The following is a 22,416-nucleotide window of genomic DNA, read 5'->3' as shown; positions in this document are numbered from 1 at the left end:
CATGAAGTGTCTCTTGTTTGTTTCAAAACTGTCACCGCTACCATTACTTCAGAGTAAAAGCAGAGGGTTTTACTTGGTTTATAATACACAGAAAACACTTCTTTTTAAAAAAAATTTACTAAAGAACACACAATTTTACAAGTAACAGTGATTTGTTTCAGCTGGCAATGCAGGGTGATATGACACCGTTACTATTTTTATTGACTGTTCATCACGTCTGCACGGCTCAGGGGCAACTGTATTGCCTAAAGGTAGCTGCTCAGCACTGGCCCAGGAAGAGCTGGGTTGTATGTAAAAGCAAAGTGACATTCCTGAGGCAGCCTGTTGTGATTCTGAAGCCCAGATCAGTAGCTTGGGAGATGTATTAATGGCAACCATCCTCCCGGTGATCTGTATGTGCCTTTTAAAAGGTGTTAAGTTCGTAAATACTCTGAGTGATCCCGGGACGTAAGAGTAGATCCCTGAAGGGATTTAGATGGAATCACTCTTTCCAAGAATTAAGCACCTTGCTTAGGGCTGTGGTAATAGACTGTCCCCTATGATGTCATATCTCTGAACCTTTCCCTAAAGTCAGACAGCCTGCTCTTAGCATTGCAAAACATTCCTTTCTGTTAAAACTTGGCCATTTTAAGGAAGCCATGAGTCTGTCATAAAACATTTTGCTGCTTAGAGCACTTGCCAAAGTTTTAGGATAAGATCTCAGTTTAAAATTAGGCTATGTGTTTGGAAGTGAGGGGAAAAGCAGCTTCTGGCCCTTTCACTGGATCTTGGACCTGAGCTGCTCAGCAGTGTAACTTTGCCCAGAAAACTTTGGTGCTTCTGGGCTTTATTTAGATGCTGAGAGGGCTAGACAGGGGGTTGGAAGAAGCATGTTTGCACCTATGTCACCACGGTGTTCCCAGGTCTCACTGTAACCGTTTATGTCTGGCTGCAATTCTGCTCTCACTCATCTAAATTCCACCAGGAATTTTAAAAAAAATGTCACAGGCCTCACAGACTACAGTGATGTTACAAATTTTTGCACTATATAATGATGTTATCACTGTGTTTTGGATTATCACAGTAGATTACTGAACAGCTGATTTTCTTTTTAAGTAAATTTGATGTCTCGTCTCTAGTAGGATGCTTTCCTTAATGCCATGCTATTTCATGCTCTAGACAGGAGTTTCCTTTTCTGAACCTGGCAGTCATTCAAGATGCCACAACAATACCCTTTTCTCATTAAAAGTAAGCTTGCTATGTGAGGAGCTTCATTGCTGGGCCATGACTATAACCTATCAAAAAGTCTGGATCCCTGCTGTTTTGATGCTATTTATAAAAAAGCTTCCCTTCCTTTTCCCTTTTCAGGAAATAATAAACCTAATATAGACTCTGGTGTCCAGTCTGGCACTAAGCAAAGCCTCCCAGCTAAAGAATGAAGAGCAGCCATCCAAGTGTCTGTCCTCCCAGTGAGGAAAAGCAGTTAACTCCTCAGAGCATCTGTGGAAGATGTTCAGACTCTGCCAAAATTAACCATGTCGCTGTTTGTGTATCCTGTTTGATTTGAGGCTTGTTTTGCATATTTTTATCATCCTGGTGATCTTCTGTGTAATAAGAAAACCTTTATATGTACACATTCTACTCCTCCACCTCTTAATTATTTATGTTAATCCCTTCCCGTCGGAGTCCATAGATTAGATAGCCATAAAAGTCCTCAAATAACATCAGCAGAAGGTGTTGCATTGCTACTGAATTGCCTATGGCCAGCTGCACACAGGCATATTCAGATACCACAGTGATGGGTACAAAAGGAGAGCCTGGACAGTTCTGAAGGACACATCACTCTTGTTAGTCTGCCCTAATGCATTACTTCTTCCTCGCTCTTCTCCATGGGATCCTATGAGGTCAGGCAGGCATGTACACTGCTACTTATTTCCATCTCATATCAGTGCTGAGTAACAGAAAGAGTCTGCACTTGCTGCCATTCTCAGAGGCCACCTCTGTACCAGCAAATTAGCAGATGTTGCCAAGCAAGGCAACTCTAGACTGTTTAGCTGCTAGGAGGGTCCCCAGCATGGTCTGGACACAGGCCAATAACTGCTTCCACAAAAATTCAGTTCAGGCATGAGCCTAGACCAAGTTACAATTTGCATGCAGCCACCTTATCTTGGAGGACAAATGCATTAACTAGGATGGTCTTGAGTTATTCCTTGTCTGCTGACCTCAGGGCCAGTGTTTTGTTCCCAGGAAAATTGTTATCAAGAGCAGATGTAGCTGGACTCCTTGTCCTCCAAAAATCCCTCACTTTTCCTAACCAGAAGAGAAAGAAGATAACAGCTCTCACCGATCACGTAGCATGTCATCCATGTTCCCTTGCCAAACACACCTTGGAGAAAACGGAAGATCAAAAATACAGTAAAGTTTGGCGCGAATGCCACTATGATACCGCATATCCCAACCCCAAGACAGGAGAGCAGGTAGATGAGGATTCTGCCATATCTGTTGAAAAGGGAAAAGAAAGTGAAAATCATGAAAAGCCACAAAGATTTTTTTTCCCGGTATCTCATTTTAATGCTAGATATGAAAGCGCCTTTTTAAGACTGGCCTTGTTCCAAAGAGAGGCTGCCTGAAACTTTGTAGTGTTGGCCCTTGGGAGATGGGACTCTTCCCTGCAGTAGTTATCACTGTCTTTATATCACTAATTTTAAAACTAGTGGTGTCCTCACCAGTCCCCCTTTTATTTTAGAAAACAGTTTACCTTTTGGTAGCTAAACTATGGCCTATGTGTTACGGTTCAGATTTTTAATCCAGTTGAAATAAAGGCAACTTTTGTTGGGGATATCTGTTTTCACAAATTAGTCTCCTAATAGTAATTACAGCCAGCTCTGTGAAAGTAAGTAATTTATTCTTTAATTACTTTATGTGATTTTCCAGTGTTTTGTTTAAGTTTAAGACCGCTTGTTTTCAAAGTCTGCCTAATGTATTCAGGAGTCTCATTTTCCAGCAAAAAACATCATTATTGATAGGTGTGCTCAAGGTAAGCCATAATTCAAAAAAAAAAAAAATACCCAACAAAACCTTCCTGTGCAACTGTGTCCTTGGAACACAACTAGAATATCCATTTTGATCTCTTCTGCATTGTTATTGTTGCTGTTTTAAGAAGAAACTGTGAAAACTGATGTAGCTGTTTATCTTACCAAAAACTATTTGCAAGACTATTTGTTTGTTCATTTTGTTCAAAACGTTTCATGAGAAGAATTTATATGGCACAAAAATCAGGGTATTTTCAACCAGATCCGTTCTTTTGAGTGCTGTCAAGGAGACAAGAGTCCACTGGTCTGGCTGCAGCACATTCCCTAGTGCTATCAATGTGCAACATTCATAGTTGTACTGTAGTTACATTATGATTGATACACAAGTACTCCTAGACATATTATTTTATTTTAATAATTAGCTGTAACTCTTACACAGTCCTAAGGTGCTAATATCATAACTTTGCCGCCAGACACTGAGCAGAGATATCTTAAGTTAGCCAGTGCCGGGGCATCTTTTCTACCTTAATCACTTATTACTATATTCCTTGGAAAGATCAGGTTTTCCTTAAAAGTATTTTTGTTTGCTAGTTCAAAATTTGTTATCTGAGATGACATTCCAGATAATTCTGTAAGTATTCCTGCCTACAAAGAAATCATACATTAAGTTATTATTACTATTATTACAGATACCAAAGAAAAATAAAACAGGCAGAAAGAATGTATTTTATGACCTGAAGAAATATTTCTGCCAGTGAAATCGTTAGTGGTGCTCTCAGCCAACACATAGGTTGACTACCATTAATTATCAGCACAAAGCACAAACCAGGCTCCCTCTTTTAAGAGCAAGGAAGAGCTTATGAGAGCTCCCCGTTCCGGGGTAGGTCAGCTGCTCAAGCCTGCACATCACCCACATCTTCTCCTTGGTATTCATCCAGCTCTAACACAGTTGAGAACCGGCTGGAGGGAGCTATGACCTCGGTGGTAAGTGTATGAGTCCAGCCTGTGAATGGAGAGAATTACCATACTAAGCCCCTTCCTTCTTTCCTCAAGTAGCTGCTTTCTTCATCAGTGGTGCCTATTAAACATCCTCCAGTAAACACCACTCCAGAAAACTCCTCTGAATGCTTCCTTTTCATTTCTGTGTCCTTCTGCCCTTCCTGGGTCCAGATGTGCACAGAAAACATCGGAAACCACAAGAAAGGGTCTTTTCATGACATTTTAATGTCCAAACAGGATCAGTAAGTACAATTGCATGAAGTTTCCAGCCCAAAAGGAAGCAAAGATTATATTGGCTGGGTTTTGTCAAGCCAGGCTGGGGATGTTTATCCAAAGTGAATTAAACCTCCAAAGTGTTGACGCATGCTCATTGCAGGTGATTTCACCTCCAAAAAAAATCAAAGGACAGCAGCGCTTATACAGTACCTGTCTGCAGCGTAGCCCAGGGTGAACGCGCCGGCCAGAAACCCCAGATTGAGGATAGCCTGTGAGAGATCCAGCATCCAGGCATTGCCGCACACAAGGTTATACTAAGGGAACAAGGGAGAGGCATAAACACCCCTGGTGGGTCATTCATCATCCTCAGGGCAAAACGTTATAGAAACTGCATAGGGCCAGGCAGGGAGGAGAAGGGAAAGGGGAAGGGGAAAGGGAAGGGGAAAGGGAAGGGGAAGGGGAAGGAGAAGGGGAAGGGGAAGTTCAAATGTGCTTGTTCAACAGCAAGCACCAGTGGGCCAGGGAAGCACAGCCATAGCAAGCACTTTTCAAACTATAATGAAGATAGAAGGAGAGCTCCTCCTTGCTAAAAGGATGCTGTGTTTCATACATCAGTTGTCCAGATATGGAAAGCAAATTGCTCTTTTGCAAACCAAACACAATGCTGTTAAATACGTTGCCAAGGCAAAGCCATGACTTTGTTTAGTGCAGAATAAGAGGGCGCAGCTATAGCCAATGAAAACATCAGCTTATAGAAATTGTTTAATTCTTTTTCTTAGTGCCTTCTAGATAAAAGCAAAAACATGGTCTCTGAGGAAACTGAAAACAGATCTTAGATCTATTTCAGACACATTGAATATGTATTTTCTTGGTGTAGCTTTCCCAGACTTTTCTATTCCTTATACTGCAGTAGCCATAACTCCCTAACATGACGTTACACTGGTGCATATCTGAAGAATTCATTAACAGGGATGGGGATGGGGATGGGGATGGGTGGGGTGAAGGGAAGAGGGAAGTGGGTGAGAGGAAGGAAGACAAAGAGGAAGACAAAGTAGTCATCCAGACAGCATGTCATTGGAAATTACTTCAGAGGTTCTTTGATAATAAAGAAATACCAACCGCTGCCTGCCAAGTTCTGCATACCTTATGGGAGTCGGGAGGTTTTGGTTCATACCTGGGGTAACCTTAGGACCAGCACGGCTTCAGGACCAAGGGGAGCCACAGACAATAGCAGCTGCCACCGTTTACCCTAGAGAGACCCTTTTGCTTTCAGGCATGAGCTGTAAGAAATCTTTTTATCGCTAACAAGGTGCTGGTTGCTGAAGCGCATACAGCGTGTCACGTTTGTGCTCACCAGCATGCGTACCACAATACCAGAGCTCAAACACTGTGCTTGGATGGGGTGGCCACAGGGTGGGTTAAAGCGATGATTAACAGCCTCTTTTGCCACTCACAATCCTCCAGACTCTGAAATGTAATGCCGTGAGCCTGAGCTCTGTCTTAGCCCATTTACCTGCTGTAATGCCCAGCGAGTATTGCCTGGGCCTGGGATTTCAGAGGTGCCTACGCAGGAGATACAGAGGGCACCCAGACTTGGATTTCATTGAGCCTGAATCTGGACCCAAAAATCTAAAGTAATATTCTTAAATGTTTATTTATGTACCTAAATAAGAAACCATTTCTTTTAAAATTCTGGACTCCACACAGGTGTCATTCACACTCATTTCTATGGGCTATTCTTCACTTTTTAAAATGAAACTCCTCAGTTTTGGTTCCAAATGTACTATTAGCACTGTCACTGACAGTAACTACAGCAGAATCGTTGTTGTTAGTTATGATGATTTTACTGGAAGTCCAGGATTTGGGTTTGTTTGTGGCTTTTTGTTTTTCTTGAAGCTGCAGGCCTGGGAATGTGACTGAGAACTGCAGTTTCCAGCTCTCACAACTGTGAAGAAAAACTTGGCTAGTAATGTCATAGGTCCCCAACCCGATAGATATCCCACCCCCACTGACTTCAAACAAAGTCATGGTTTTGATGTCAACCCCATTACTCCAGGGAGCCTGACTGGCCACCTTTCAGCCAAGCCAGGCCATCAGCATCTGGCTTCCACTTCTGTAAATCTTGAGCAGGAGATGCAGAAACCTCAGCTTCCTCCGAGAAGAATAAAACCTGCTCTCAGCTGTCATACTCAAGGGCTATTGCAATGCTTTCCTAAAACAGCCTGAACATGGAGCAGCGCTTTCAGACTTCAAATGCTGCTTAACCTCTTGTTTCTTGAAACTATGACAACCCTGGCAAATAGTATCAAAAGAACCAGCTTTGGAAAGCAGAGTGTTTTCATGAGAATGACCACTAAAAGAAGATTTTAGAAGGCAAGGCAATTGACTCTGCTGATGGCAGAGGTTGGGGCTCTCAGAGGAGCATCTGCAGCCACCTATACAGGACCATAGAGCTTACCAGAGGGCTAAAAACCAGCTACAAGAAAATATCGGCTTCAAAAGTGTGCTGCTGAAGTGTAACAGAAAAGGAAATAATCATATGAAGAGATAGGCAGAGAGGGCAAGCAGGAGGAGTGGCTTCACGTGAGCTCAAGGAAACCTCTCTGAATTAACTAGAGCTGTACTCAGCTAGACACCTCACAGGCACATGTCTGGTGCAGGTCCCCCAGCCAGGGCCCATGCTGGACATGCTGGCACTGCCATGTATGCACCACAGGGACCATCTGGACAGCTGCTGGACTGGTGTATGCACAGAGGCATATATACATTGCCTGGTTGGTGGGTCACTGGCACGGCTCCTCTGGCCAGCTTGGCCTGAATTTCAGGTGCAGGTGATACATTCAGGTGCTGAATGTCGCTGCTCAGCTGAGCTTTCGCACCACGCAGCAACAGCTCTCCTGGGACCTCAAAGCACAGCACAGGTCTTTCACTCTCCTTGCCTGTCTCACCACGTAGCTGCACTCTTCCCTGTGGGTTTTTGGTCAGACCAGTGCCAGCAGGAGAGACACCATGCTCTGCTGGGCAGGTGACAGCTCTAGCGAGAGCTCAGAGCCCAATACCATGGGCTATTTTACAAAATGCTCTGTTTTTTCATGCCATTTCCTACTGGTGGCTTCAGAGCTGGCTGTGGTGCACTGGCTTTTCCCGGCCACCTTTCCGGGCTCTCTGAGGGGGGCTGTGCTGGCTACAGGCTGTTCCGTGCTATAAAAACCCTCTTGTGTTTTCCTGTGGGAGATGCTGGGGGCTGACCACAGCCTGGGTGGAAAAACAGCATTAAGGAGCTGCTCCAATGACTTCAGTCAGTGCTTGCAAATACAGAGTGAGCTGTTGCTTAGGGTTGCTCCTGCTGTTGCCCACATCTCCTGGAATAATAAAATATTTTCTGAAAGAAGGGACCTCTGGAGCCCTCTCATCCAAACCCCCACTCACAGCAGGACCTGCTTTGAGCTTACATCCAAATTCACATCAAAGCTGATTGCTCCAGGCCTTGTCCAGTCAGGCATTCAGGCTGGCCCGGCACCCTCAGCACCCTCAGAGTGGAGGCTCCACAGCATCCCTGGGCATCACTGACCTTCCAGAGTCTCATCTCTGGTGGGGTTTTTAACTGTCCTCTGCTCTTACCAGGCTGAGGGCATTTCCCTGCTCATCTTACTCCAGGTGCCACCTCTTTCTCAAAACTTGTTTACAGTAATGGAGCATGACAGAGGCTAGCTTCAACCTGCATCTGTGCTCCAGCTCCGAACACTGTTTAACAAGAACCTTTGCACCATTATATTCTGCTTCCAGCAGATGCTTGTGGAGTCACCCTGGGAGCACCATTCCCCAGAGGTGCAGAGAGGAGCCCTCACACCTCTCTCCTAGCAGTCCCCAGGAATAACAGAGAGATCTGAGCCTGTACTCTTCAGAGCGAGTTGTCTCCCAGTGAAGGTTAAGATGGCTCAGCACCTCACGAGCAGCTCAGCTCCTTGAAAAATCAAAACCTTGGAGAGAAATACCAGGCTGATAGATCAGCAGGGAGGGCTTCATACAGGACCAGGTTTAAAAGCCTTTCACAGAATTGCCCGAGTCAGAGAGCAAAACGTCCTCTGACACTTGCGATTGCTCCTGATGAAGATGGCCATGAGAGAGGACTCCCCCTCATAAGCCAGAACAGCCGAGAAGAGAATGGGGAAGGGAGTAAGAGCATTATTGCCTCTCCAGAAACAGCAATAAATTAGTCTGAGAACAAAATTAAAAGGTGCATGTAATAACAAAACCATTAAAGCAATGACAAAATGAGATGATGTTTACACAGATATAAAAACATTGTAGATCACTTAAGATCTGCTTGCCTCTAATTTCAGTTGCCGATTTCAGAGACCAAGCCCCAGATTTCTAACACCTATAAACTGCATTGGGACTACAGCTCTCCCCAAGCCAACACACCAGGTTTCCCAATACCCAGGAGGCTATCCCGGCAGCCCAAGTGACGGCAAAGGGAGCGCTGTCATCAGCAGTGTCGGGCGGACAGCTGACCCCCAGGAGGAGAGGCGTGCTTCCCGCCCTGCCACAAGATGGTGCTGGCCTGGCACCCTCAGCACACTGCAGATCCGCTCTCCCAGGAAGGGCACCTGCCTTTCGAGGAGCAGAGGGAAAGCTACAAAGCTACAAAGGTAGCTGAGGATCTCAGCTCCCAGGGTGGTGGTGGGCGGCTGTGCCCAGCAGCGCTGGAGCCATGCCCAGGCAAGCAGCCAGCCTGCACAGAGCTGCCAGGAGGGACCAGCCCCAGTGCCTGCTGCAGACACTGACTTTCAGGGTTTATACTTTTGATACTTTTTCAAAGGGTATATTTATTTTTTAAATAATTTGATCCCTCTTTACTGTAAACAGGCAATGAATAAGCTGTCATGAAAGAGGGCAGGAGAATGAACATGTGCCAGAAAGAGAGAGGGAAAAATATCTTTAATGCAGAGGACTCTTTCATCTGAACAGCAATTTCAGATTATTTAGGTGGCAGCTGAAACTAGCTCTTGGCTAACAATATAGTCAAATATTTTAAATATTCTGGGAAACAGGAAAACACAGAAAACTTCTAAGAAACTATGAGCTCTTTCTGAAGAGATTAGTGACAATACACTAACTGTAGTCTCCTAAGTTAGTCCTGCATTTTGTTATTTTCTAAGTATTTAAGTAACTTCTGGTACAGATAAGCATTCTCAGACCTTTTCTGTTTGCTTGACATAGCACCTAGCATTTAAGTCATCACCCTGCTAATGTCTTGCTTTTCGTCTGCAAACATAACCTTTAGAGGGGAATGTAACCTTTAAAAGAGAATTGCACACCCTGCAGAGATCTTTTTTTGATCCAAGCTGCCTGCCAGACCCACATCACCACTTCAGCTGTGACCTGGTTTGGTTGTGCCTGATAGTTATCCCCATCCGCATCACTTGGAGGAAAAGCATCTGCATCTGTTTACCCAGGATTTCAGCCTGTCTCCAGTTAGCCAGTAGTCCTCCTATATAACACTCCCCCAAAACAACTCCCACGTCCCTTGCTAGCAGCCTCCATAAAAGGGAGCAGAGTGGAGCCTCCTCTCTGTTTCTGAACGGTCATATCCCTGTCCACGCATGGGCTGATGTTTACACTCCTACTACACAGGCTGCTCCTATGCCCAGGCAGATGCGGTCCACGTTGTGAGGAGCTCATCGACCAGGAGCACTTCCATGCAAATATCTGGTGGCATGAAGGAGCAGAAGAGCTATCCCTGTCAGTAACCATCTCCCACTGTGAGTAATAGGAAGATCCCATTCCCTGAAAGTACACGTTCTTCTCATAACATACCAAAAAAATCCCAGCATATGGTCTTTAAATGTCACAGACTACCCTCTTGTGATGCCACTCGGTTTCCAAAAATGGTAACATTGAGAATCAAAAACTCTAGGGCTCTCTATCTGTCTAGACCACAGCTGTCTGACTTTGGTTTTCTTTATTTTCTTCCTGAACGTTCTGGTTTGGCACTTCCAGGGAAGAAGAGATATAGTTCACAACAGTTGAAAATAAGCTGCAGAAGAGATGTAAGACCAGTGGCTCATTGCTGAGCATCACGCACCCCTTGGCAAGCTGGGACTCAGCTGAGGTTTCCCTTCAGAAGCGTCACCTCTACGGCTGCAACAGCACACCCCTGCTGCTGCAAAATTTGGGACATATTCTGGAGACACATCTGGGAGACGTTGGAGTGAGGAGAGCTTACCGTCCTGTCCTCCCTGTGCATTTGTAGGTATCTCTGTCCACAAACAGTGTCATCGCAGTGCGTGTCTATGCCGTGAAGTAAACACTTCTGCTTTCACTTGAATAAGCTCACCCAAGACAACACAGAAGAAAGATAATGTCATCATGTCCTGTGTTCAGTCCCCTTTCCTCCATGAACTTGAAATTTAATTGCAAGAACATTTACTACAGTGTCGGGGGAAGGATATGGAGAAGGAAAGGAAAGCCTTAGGGTTTTTTGCCCCTGATCTTAAGCCTATTTGTTGACCTGTATAGCACTGGCTACACCTAGACCCTGTTAAAACCTAGCTAGCCAGTTCCTCACTGCAATCATCAAGTGGGTGAACTAGCTCAGCTGGCCAGCTCCAGCTAAGGGCACAACGTCTTCCTCAGCATTGCCATGTTCCCTGCTAAGCCCCCCACTGCACAAATGCATGCACCCAGCACAACCCTGCAACCCATCTCTACATTCAGTGCCATGCTCACCTGCACAATTTCTATCCACTGTATGACAAAAAGCATTGTGTGCCTGAACACAGCCTCCTTCCCTTTAGGGAGTTGACTAAAAAAGGTTGCGCTGCCCAAATTGATAAACAATCCACATCTGCACTCCTTTCCTCTTAGCCTTGGCAATGAGCTGCCATCCTGAGCAGAAATGAGGTGCTGCCAACAGAGACAGGCAGCAGAAACCAGCTCCTTCAGGACACCCCCTTCTACAGTGTCCTTCACAGAGTGGGGAAAATCAGTCCCTTCCACCCCAATGGCCTTGCAGTACAGGCAGCCATACACTCCTGCTTAGAAATACATCCCTGTGATGACTGTTTTCCCACCCGCTAGAGGCTTGAACATCAACATGAAATCCCAGTGCAGATTTACAGTAGCAGTGGTGTGGCTGGAAGGAACTACGCTGGTGCACTTTACTGATCTCTAAAGCAGCAGCAAACCACCGGAGTGAGATCTCCCTGGGAGAAGGAAGAGGTTTTGCACTGGGCCTCTGTAGTTCATCAGTGGAGTAATCTCTACAGAAAGGAGTGGGAACTGGCTGAGATGGGAACAGAAGAAATGCTCATACATGACTAACGACTGGGAAACACAAGGGCTGTGACAGCTTCTCATTTCTTCATAGCTTTGGCAGAAGGCAAACATTTTCCATTTTAGTTTGACATGCAGACTAACCGCAGACTTGTAATTCCTGGTACTTGAGAGGCCTTTATGCACCGAGCGAGTGCCAAAACACTTCAGCACGCCTATCCCTGTAGAAATGCATTGCTTTAAATGACAACATGTCATTAAAAGCTCCTCAAAATGTAGCAGCTTTGAGTAGGAGTTTGGAAGCACTTGCCTGTTACAATTACATTTCAAAATGATGGATGAAACTTTTTGGTCAATAAAGAGATCTACAGTGATTCCTCAGCCCAATTACAACAACATATTGAAAGCCCACACATTTTAAGTGGCATTCATAAAAGTGGCCAAACAGAGGCTGGTTTACCTTTCCACTCCCAGTGACAAACGGCTTAGGGCAATATTCATCATTTAAGGAAACCTGGGGAGATGCAGGCTGTTGCTGCATGTTCCTCATTTGTTTCTGGGCAGCTCTTCTCCATCTCTCTTGTCCTCTGGGCTGTCAAACTGCTACCTTTCACACATCCTTACTGCAACAAAACACCCTGCAAGCGCATGCAGTGGAAAGGGAGAAATTACCTTTTTTTCCTCTTTCTGGCAAAGCTTCTGTCAGAGTGTTAAGGGACTAAGCAAGGACACTGTCCTTCTCCATATCTTGTTTCAAGCTGAGCACTTAATAGAACAAATGGAGTCAGCCTGTACCCTGCTCCCAGGGCACTGTGGCTCAAGGCCTGAGGAACAGCTTAACTTCGAAAGCTTTGGAGGTTTCTTTCCTGCGCATAGCCCAAGGCCCGGCTGGTACCTTCACGTCCCTGCCACTCAGATCACCTGGATTCATTGAGCCTCCTAGGACAGAAGGCCTGTTCTGTCCTCCTTTTTTCTTATGTCTATCCATGGCCAAAGCAAGAGGGAGGCAGAGAAACTTACCATCTCCTAAAGGGGAGAAAACAGCAGATGTCCTAAAAACAGTAAGAAAAACCAAGGCCCAAACTCTTAGCCAGTACCAGCTGGCTCAACGGCAGTGACAGAACCATAGCCCCGCTGGCGTAACTCGTGCAATGAACTGCTTCAGCTGCTCTCATATGGGGAAAGCTTAGTTAGAGCTTCATAAGAATTTCAGCAATTGCTGCTCCCTCTGCTCCTCTGTCTGCCCTTTTTCCCTTTCCCTGCACTGCTTAATATTAATCCCACCATGACGGTGGAAATAAGACAGGGTACTGCCATGCCAATGACAATAATCACACTAGATCAACACTTTGAGGGTGAATTGCATTGTTTGTTGCCTTGGAGGACAGCAAAAGGACAAGCTGTGCCTTCTCCACCCTGAGCTTGACTGCCATGTTATGTCCTGCTCTGAGGGACTGTAAAAACTGAGACAAACATTATTGCTTTGCTTACAGGCTTCTCTGCAAATGCTGGCTGACTGTTATTTTCTGAGACAGCTGGCAAGCAGAGGAGTAAGAAGATTTATTCCCAGCAGGTGCAATAGGATATGTTCAGATGATCATTTGTCCACCTCAGACTTCACATTTTGGCAATAAATTGTTGCCAGGTCTCGAAATGACATCATCTACGGCATGAAGACTTGCTGCAGACAGGGCATATTGGAATCGGTCCCTTCTGCTGAACTCCTGCCAACAAAGGCTGCTAATAAGCCTAAAATATGCCAGCTGTGCTGTAGCTGCTGATAACCATGTAGACTTCCCTCTTCCTTTCATCCACCACCACAGGCCATTCAACCTGCAGATGCCACTGTAATTCATGCACATGCCTCTAGGAGTCATTGCCGCCAAAAATGTCTGAATAAAACAGCTATCGCTTTGCAAACTATCGCCAGCCACCCTTTTGTAGAGTGCTAGACTTTCTCCACTGGGACAAAAGTACATAGTGCCAAAGCCCAGCAGTATTAAAGGTCAGTGACTCAGTGTTCAGCCGAGTTTCCTGGGGAAATTAGGTTTATTGACTTCTGTATGTCCTGGGTACGTGCGTACCAGGCTCACCTGGCAGGAGATGGCAGGCAACATGCTTCCTACTTCAAGTGTTACGGAGTGCAGGGGGTGACCTGGACTCCCTTCCAGACCCCCAGGCTAAAGCATGAGGCTGCGGCACCCCCAGTCGATTGCAGCACCCCAGCACCCCTGCTCTTCTGCCTGCTCCATCTGCTGCACAGAAAGGCCGTCCTTTCCTGTCCTCCTCCCCCTGTGAGAGGTGCTGCTGTCACCAGCCTTCCCTCCCGAGCAGCGCCAGCCACCTGCTACTACCAGCATCGTTTCAGATGGCATCAGCTGGCATGAGCCACGCATGGATTTAGCTTGATAATTACCCCCTCAGCCTCCCTCTCCAAGCAAAATCTGAGAAGCCACTGGGTTCCTGTCCTGCCGCTGACGCACGCAGCCACGTCTTCCAGTTTCACAGGGAGCTGTGCAAGACTCGTTCAATTAAACGGGGGCAGATTGCACCAGGCCAAGGTCCTCTGCGCAGATCCACCACCTGTGACAACATTGCGTCGGAGGGGTTGCTGCCAAGTTTTACGCATAGCGGAGGACTTTGCTGATATCTTCAAACTTTTACATCATCCGAGCTCTGGTTTGCTCTACTCTAATTCAGGCACCGTGGTGCTGGGCTGTATGTGGAGCACCAGTGGACAACTCCTTCTCTGATCTGGATTACCCTCATGGAAAAGCCTGACCTAAAGCAATGGAGCACAGAGACCCTTAGGCATGTCACTGCAGAAGTAGGGACCATTAGACATCAAAAGGAAGATTTTAAAAGGGAACCTTTAGCAGTGCTCTGTCTCCTGTCACTAGACCAAGCTAACTGGCTTTGCCATGTGTTGTTCCTGTGATGATTTCTTAATGGATTTTGCTCTTCTCCTCAAATCCTGAAGGAGGAAAGCCCTGGTATGTTCTCCCAGCACCCCGCTGTACCCCAGCACTGGGACTCAGGAGTCCCGCAGCAGCAGCAGGTGATGCAGCAAGCAACTCAGGTACTGCTTACAAAGCAGTGGGTGCTTTTTATCAGTCCACATTCCCCCTTTTTCCCCTGCTTCCATTCTGCTGATGCTACTGTGAACACCTTTGCAGAAGATAGCTATCCAAGATGAGAGTGGCCAGCGAGCAGTATGCTCCAGTCATGCACAAATCAGAGCAATGAAGTCAGGTACTGCAATACCATTCATTTCACAACTCCTCATAAGTCAGTCCCTCCAGCCATATGATTCTTCAGGGTGCTCAGAACTGATTGTCAGTTCAGAAAAGATGTCATATCACTGCTCCATGATATGACATCTTTTCCCAGCGAAAGCTTTGCATGCCTGCATTTGCCCTCTGCCTCCCCTGCCACACTGCAAATCCACACCAGGTCTGCAGTTGCCATAAGCCTGGAGGGACTCCTTCAGTATCCTGACTTTTTTTTTCTCTCTCTCCCTGAACATATGTCCTTCAGATTGTCATGTAACTCATCCTTTTAACTTTGTCTCCCTGGTCACTTCCACTGTTGATTCAGCTGGACATAAAGTGCCAGAAATCTTAAGATAGTTGAAAGAAACAGAAACATTTCTGCACACATGGACAAAATGAAGCATTTACAAGTAGACACATGAGAAAAGACATGTTTGGTGATCTGATTAAACAGAACACAGATCTGTTTAAATTGAGTCATGATTTGTTAGAGCTTCAGCTGAGCGAAAGGAGACTAAATTAAGTCTGGGATTTAAATTGTCTTTACTGGATGTGTAACACATTAATAGATATCAAGCTCCTTTTAATAGCTGATCTCAAAGCAATTGAGCCAGGACGTGCATGCCACAAGTTTCCTTTTTAGATGAAGAAACAGAGCCTCGTGGGATGTGATATATCCGGCAAATGTTGCAAAACTGGGAACAGGACACAAGTGCCACAGGTCACAGCCCAGCGCCCTCCAGCCGAGGTGCCCCTGGTCAGCAAGAGTCCCTCTAAGAGCAGCAGTGACACTGATGATGGGACCTGCTCCCCGGCACAGGGGACAGACAGTCCCAGCCTGTTGCTACTTGCAGACTGTTGCTCGCTGGCTTTCTCAGTGTGTGCCTTTGGGAGCACAGGTGGGGAGCGTTTCCACAAGCATCCCTTCATCCCTCCTCTCCCCTGGCCCTGGAGTGTCTCCCCAGGAGAAGGGGGGAAGAAGGTGCAGATGGACGAGGTGTTTGCCAGAGAACATTAAACCTTTCACTCCCATTTATTGCTGCAACACAAACACTGGTTTCATTTTCTCTTAGCTGTACTCAGTGGCTCAGTGCTGCTGGAAAATCACAGTGGCTTTGCTAGATACACAAACTGCTGCCATACACGAACTCTGAGCACAATCTTATGGACACAACTTACATGCGTTCACCTACAGCAAGGTTGAAGAGAAAAAACAAGGAACAACAAAAGAAAAGAATTCTCTATATTTTTATTTTTAAGCTCTAAGGGGAACGCCTAGGACAGACTGCCCAGGTAAAAGACACCGTGACCTAACCCCTCGCAGTCCCCCAGCAGAGGTACCTCGGAGGCAGCAGCATAACCTTCCCACCACAGCTGCCTCCCGCGGTTCGCTCCGGAGCCAGGCTGTGGCTCCCGGGCAGCATTTGTCCTACTGCACACCCAGCCCTGGCTGCCACTGCCAACATGGGCAGAGATACGTCATTCCCAGGGACATCAGCTCCCTGCGTGTCACTTGCGGCCTTCCAAGCAGCCTTGATTTCGGCAATCGCACACAAAAGCCAGTTCTGAAGCTTTGCTCTAGGACCAGCCAGGTGCTCTGATTTATCTTCTCCTGAGCGTAGATCCTGGCTAAAGCTGCTCAGGTCAGATGCAGAGCTCAGAGCACAAAGCTCCTGCTCTGAAGAGCCTGAATCCTGCAAGCAGATCCAGCGGTCCCAGCTGGATGGGGGAAGGATGGTGAATTGAAAGGTCGGGATAGGCACTGCTTTTCAGTTCAGTGTTTGCTCAGGGCTTCGCCTGCTGTGCCCTGCTCCATGTTTCAGAGGGCACAGCTCCAGTGCAAGCACCGTTAAAAACCGCAGCGGGAGGCTTACGAGACTGGCAGGAGCCAGAGCCCATGGCTGTGTTGACACATTTTGTGGTGCACCTTGATGATTTCCTAGCCAACCCCTCTAAGCACACTTCGTATTTTTCGTCACTGCGTTGGTGACAGTTACTGTCAGGATGACCTTAAAATACACAATCCTAGTGTGCGGCCTGTGTACTGGAGCCAGACCACAGCACATCCATGGCACGATCACAGGTTACATAGAGGATCTCCTAGGAAAGCATCTTAAATGGCCTTTCGCAGCCTTATTAAAAAGCCACTACATTTACCAGCCCTTAACACTAGTGGTAACAGTCTGCAGTTCTCTGACTGACATTTCAGGAAAAGCTGAATGATAGCTTTGGGCAAAAATGTGTATTCGTTGTTTTTTTTATTTCGTAAGCGTAATCATTTCTGCTGACTTCTGTTAGATCTCAGAAGGGCAGTCTGCCACCAGCTTTTTTTATTACCTGCAGACATAAATGTTCAGTACTGGAAATACAGAGAACGGATAACATACAGTGATCCAGATCAGCAAGTGGTATCAGTCAGCTACACTTCGGGTTTACACCACCAAAGTTGCTGGCCCAAAATTGAGCACCAGAAGCCTCAGCTGCAAGGACTTAACTCTTTATTTTAATCTGACATTCCTCTAGCAACAAAGCAATCTCTGTGTGGGGTGTTTTGGCTTTGCATGGGGTGCTTGGCTTTGGAGAGCCACCCTTCAGATCAGCTCACCTTTCCCTAAAAGTTTGACGCTGACACTTGATCATAGTCATTGTCCCGATTTGCTTGTGACTCGGAACGAAACAAATCCGGAAAGGAAAACCAGCCACCAAAGCAACAACCCTTGCAGCGGCAATCTCATTTTACTGCCACAATCCTGCACCGGGACGGAAGACGCTGATTAGAGGACGAGGATTTTCCTTACCTCGCTGGTGATGGATGAGTGGGGCTGTTTATACACCCAGTTATCGTGGCATGTGGCAAGCAGCAGGTTGCGTGCACTGAGATTGCCGTAGTGGGAGAGCGGGCTGGCGCAGCTGGTGGAGGTGTCCCACACAATGTCCAGCCTCTCGCACTCTCCGCTGGAGGACCCGTTCCCCAGGTGCAGGGGCAGTACCGTGAAGTATCGTTCCTCTTCCAGCGTCCAGCCACATCGTTCACTTAATTCAGCTGCCCCAGGGATCCTGCACCAGTAGTTGTCCGGTGCCTGCCCAAGGAAAACAACGCTGGCAAACAGGAAAGAAAAAGTTATGCCCGTCTGGCAAAGGAGGAAAAAGACCCTCTTTTGAAATCTTCCAAATTCCCCAGCTTCCTTCAAAACCTCATCGAAAGATGGCATTATGTGAGGCCGTCTGTCCACTCGGAGCAGTCCAAGAGATGGCAGAGTTTGCTTTCACACTTTGCAGTGACTGCTGGCACTTCCTATAAATGTGACCGTCTCGCCTCCCCACGCTCCTCTCTTCTCATGTGCACGCACACACACACAGAGACACGTGGGTGTGCAACGCCGGTAGCATGAGCGGAGCTGGAACGGGGCAAAGCTGCAGGCAGGCATGCAAGCGCGCACCCAAGCACACACACGGAGACTCAGGGCATGTCAAGTGGCGTGGGGCTTACACACAGCTGGGGAGGAGTGCGATTTAAAGCGCACAAACATATTCTAGGAGAGGAGGGGCGTGCATTTCCTATTCATCCCGAATGTTAAACAGATTATGTAATAAACCCAGTTAACTCCTTCGGGGCAGGCGAGCTGCAAATGCCAACTCCCACCACGGCCATGATAAGTTAATAGGTGCAAGGATAAAGCAGAGAGTTAAACGGGAAAGAGCACAGAAACTATTGCAAAAAGCAGCAGTGAGTGATGCAGCCTCTCTGCGGGATGGCAGGGGCAGAAAGAAAGTTGTTTCAAAGAGAGCCATAAAGTCTTTCCTTCAGCAAATAGAAATGAACACTGCGGCAAAGTTTAATTACTTCTCCAAAGCACTTCTTCGCCATCTGTACAGATTTAATTTGCAAGAGTCTTTCCTTTCTGTAGTGTAAAGCGAGGCTCACAAACTGCGCCAGTCCAAAATCCAGGATTTTTTTTTAAAGTTGGATCTACCTGTTCAAGAAGGCTTTTATATGACCTTGTTAATTTTAATTTCACAAAGTCTTCCAAATATTTAAAGGATAAATGACCAGTTTTTCTTCCTCAAAAATGAATGGAAAGCAAGTTATTTCACTTTTCTGTTCAGCTGTTTGTTTGAGTGGGGGGAGAAGGGAAGGGGGAGCGAGGACTGGGGTGCATTTTGTGTGCACGTGAGCACATCTTGTGCAGAGCTCCCTGAATCAAATCAGACATGCAACGGCAGGTGTTTTGCACTTTATTCAGGATCATGAGGTCCATGGCCACTCTCTTCTCTTGCGAGAAGGAGCAGAGGGACAGCACCTATCAAAGATGTCTCCTGCAATCCCTTGTCTCTGGTTACCTACAGCTTTGACCATGGGTGTCTATGGTTTTGAAGTGAAGTACAAAACAGTTAGATCCAGATCAAGGAAGGCTTTGATTACTATACAGACTATCTGACATGGACTTTGTAACAGACATGAGGACTGGTGCTGTGGTGTGAGCTCGGCAAAGATGCACATTGCTAGGTAGATGTGCTGCTGTGCTTGCAACAGAAGATGCTTTTGAGGGAATTTTGTTTGACTCCCGGTAACACTGTTTTGCAGTAATCAAGCTTAGAGACCACGAACACATCACCTTTGGGCCCAGGTCTGTGTCTGAGGAGATGGGGCACTGTCTGATGGCTGGTTTCAAAAGAGAAGCTCTTTTATCCCAACAGGGCTAATTGGGGGGTCAATCATGCTGAAATGTCAAAGGTGAGACGGTTTATCCTGACAGCTTCCAGCGACTGGGGAGGAGATAGTCTCTGTAGGGACCATCACAAACAAATGGGGACAGAGGGACAGAGCCTGATACTCAGCCTGTGTGCTGCTCTCACAGCTCTGCTCGAGGGTGTATTAAACCTCCACTGCTCCTCAAGCCTTACCCCAATAAAAAATGCTGCTTTTATCCCTGTTGGGTATTAGCTCAATTCTGACTCATAAGGGTTAGTCCCCTGTAAGCCATGTACCAATGTAGCTGTGCTCAGCATTTTACCTGTTTCAGAAACCCATTGGTGCAACCAACTGCCATGCCTTAGCTAATCAGTGGAGCTAGACTAGATTTGGTTGAGTGAGAATTCAGTCCACTATTGCAACATTGCTTCTGGAACTACTTTCTTTCGCAAAAGAAAGCATGGTCTAGTAGCTGGTTGTCAAAATTTCACACATCTCATCCATTATGCTCTTTCATGCACAGCATGTGCATCGCAGCCTGCCAGACCTGAAGCCAGAAAACCTGGCAGCTGAGAGAGATCAGCGCTAATGTCACGGCAGCAGACATCTGGGAGTCTTCCTAACATTCCCCACAGTTACACTGCTGGTCATACACGTGAAGATTCATTCAGTAAAATCAGTTCAACTGTCTGGCATAGATGATGTCAAAGTGACCTTGGTTCCTCAGTGTTCACCCATGTTTTTATTTCTCTGTCCAAAAATGGCTTATGAGTATTTGCCACCATATCAGTGAGATGCAAGACTCCAGTTTGTCAAAGAAATCTAAAATATGCCAGTGACAGATGCATGAGAGTGTGCATTAGTGCATTTATTCTACAGCACGCAATTCCCAGCTTCCCCAAGGTTTTCCTGGAACTTCAGCTCCGCGTACTGTGAGAGCTGAACACATCTAAGGACAGGAAGATGATGGGTTTGTATACAAAGCCTGTAACTGTAACCTCTTGAAAGAATGCCTTTAAATCTTTGAGGACAAATCTCAGGGTCAAACCAGCATTTTAAACATTTTATCCTATATACACAGTAAAAAATTATGCTCTTTGATACTGGGAAAGAAGCAAGGGAAGAAAGAAACAAGGAAGATGTTGACTGATGAAGAAGACAGAAGCAGTAAAAATAGATGCGGAGAAGAGAACAGAAAGAGGGAGGGGGAAGGCAGCAAGCCAGCGAAAGAGCAGAGGCAGAAGCAGTGGGTGATGAAAGGGGAGCAGAGGAGAAAGAGATATAGAAGTACAACTAAATTACAATCATGAGCATCTTCCGTTGGAGCTCTGTTTAGAGGCCCAAATGTCACAGCTATTTCGGAAGCAGAATGAAAACTATGCAGTCTAGAGGGGAAAGCACATACACTCACTGTACACTCATGACACTAGACTACTGTTTATACATGTCTGGATGACAGCATGAGATACTTGGATCAATAGCTACCCTGACTGAATCCTGGAAAGTTACATCTTCACTGTAACGCCCTGGATAACCTTTGCCAGTGCTTCAGAGAAACACTTAAAAACCTCAAAGTCCTTCTCTGGGACACTATAAGCAGTAGGGCAGTGACTTCAGCCAGTCTGCAGACAGCTGAGGGCACCATCCTACATAACAGCACCGTTTCCATGATAAAGTTACACAGAAAAGCATGACCTAGGTTTATGATCTCCTACAGACGCATGCCTCTTGCTAAATAAAAGAGGGCCTGTGAACAAGCTTGGGCAGCGATCATCCACCCTGCCTGTTATCTCACCGCTTGACGCTGCTTCATATTGCACCAAATATTCATCCCCCAGACAAATCTGCTATAGACTAGACAGCCCTAAGCAGCAGGGGTGCAAACCAGTCAGCATCACACTATCCTAGGGCCAGCAGACTGCCTACACCAGTCTTTTCTTCAGCTTTCCATGCCAGAAGAAGGGGCAGGGATCTCCACAGCCCTGCATTTGGGGAATATCTGTACCTCCGCTACCTGGTGACCCCACAGCAGAGACTGCCACAAGGAACCCGGCAGTAGTAGCTCAAAGTACGTTGCGCAGACCTTAATGGCAAAGCTTGGTTCACAGCGGAAGATGGCAGAACCCTTTGTCATTCTTCACTGCTCACTTCACCTTTCACGCACCTTCCAGCTGCATCCTGCGGGTTTGGCTCTCCCATGCAAAAATCATTGCTCTTCCATGCTGCAGTGCAGAAGCCTGCCGCCAGCCCCAGAAACACCGCATGTTCATAGAGCTCACGCTGTTACAACATATCTCGTTAAGAAGCCAGGCTGGAAAGAGTATAGGAGCTCAGTTTTGGAGATTAAATAAATAGTGGATTGTTTGAGATCAGAGCGAGACCTCTTTGTGGGGCAATTAGAGATGTTTACGCTCCCCGCTCCCACACATGGTACAGTCGCATTCCAAGTCCGGACACTAAATTACATGCAACTTTTTCTCTGACAGTTCTTGTGCTTTGGTTTTTGTTGCTGCTGTTGGGTTTTTCCCTTCACTTTACTAATCTTTCTTCTTCCTCCCACCACCCACTTTCATCTTCTTTTATCTCCTCCTTCTTTTTCTTCCAGATTTCCTCTTTTTCTTTCTAAAAGGTGGCAACTATACTCAATGGAGTATGTCCTTTCCCAGGCCTCCAGATCAACTTAGTGAGCTACAGGCTAACTTTGAGACATGGGAAAAGTCAATTCCAATCAACAGGGTTTCCACCTTTTGGCAATCCATGAAAGCAATGCACAATGCATTATACTCCCCTCCCTCACTATTTCCATGGCCTTTAGGCTATTTTTACCATCTTGGTTCTAAGAACAAATATAAATAAATGTAGTTCTAGGAACTGTAGAGTACAACAACCAGAAGGATCTGTACTCATCACTAGGACAGCAGCTGAAACAGCAGAGGAAAATAGGGAC

The 22,416-nt window shown here is 46.3% G+C and overlaps 1 protein-coding gene across 1 annotated transcript in view; it reads right to left on the bottom strand.

Annotated features, from left to right (window-relative positions):
* SLC22A3 (solute carrier family 22 member 3) overlaps positions 1 to 18,262 on the bottom strand; it is a 32,004-nt gene extending 13,742 nt beyond the window's left edge. Inside the window, exons 1-3 of the mRNA XM_076333946.1 lie at positions 17,575 to 18,262; positions 4,437 to 4,540; positions 2,324 to 2,478 (exon numbers count right to left, since the gene is read on the bottom strand). Coding sequence (XP_076190061.1) covers positions 2,324 to 2,478; positions 4,437 to 4,540; positions 17,575 to 17,988 — 673 coding nt within the window. The 5' untranslated portion in view covers positions 17,989 to 18,262. The remainder of the gene's footprint in view (positions 1 to 2,323; positions 2,479 to 4,436; positions 4,541 to 17,574) is intronic.
* Positions 18,263 to 22,416: the final 4,154 nt, after the last annotated feature.

Source organism: Aptenodytes patagonicus, chromosome 3 (assembly GCF_965638725.1).
Source record: "Aptenodytes patagonicus chromosome 3, bAptPat1.pri.cur, whole genome shotgun sequence".
Lineage (NCBI taxonomy): Eukaryota > Metazoa > Chordata > Aves > Sphenisciformes > Spheniscidae > Aptenodytes > Aptenodytes patagonicus.
This window is presented reverse-complemented; position numbering and strand designations above follow the sequence as displayed.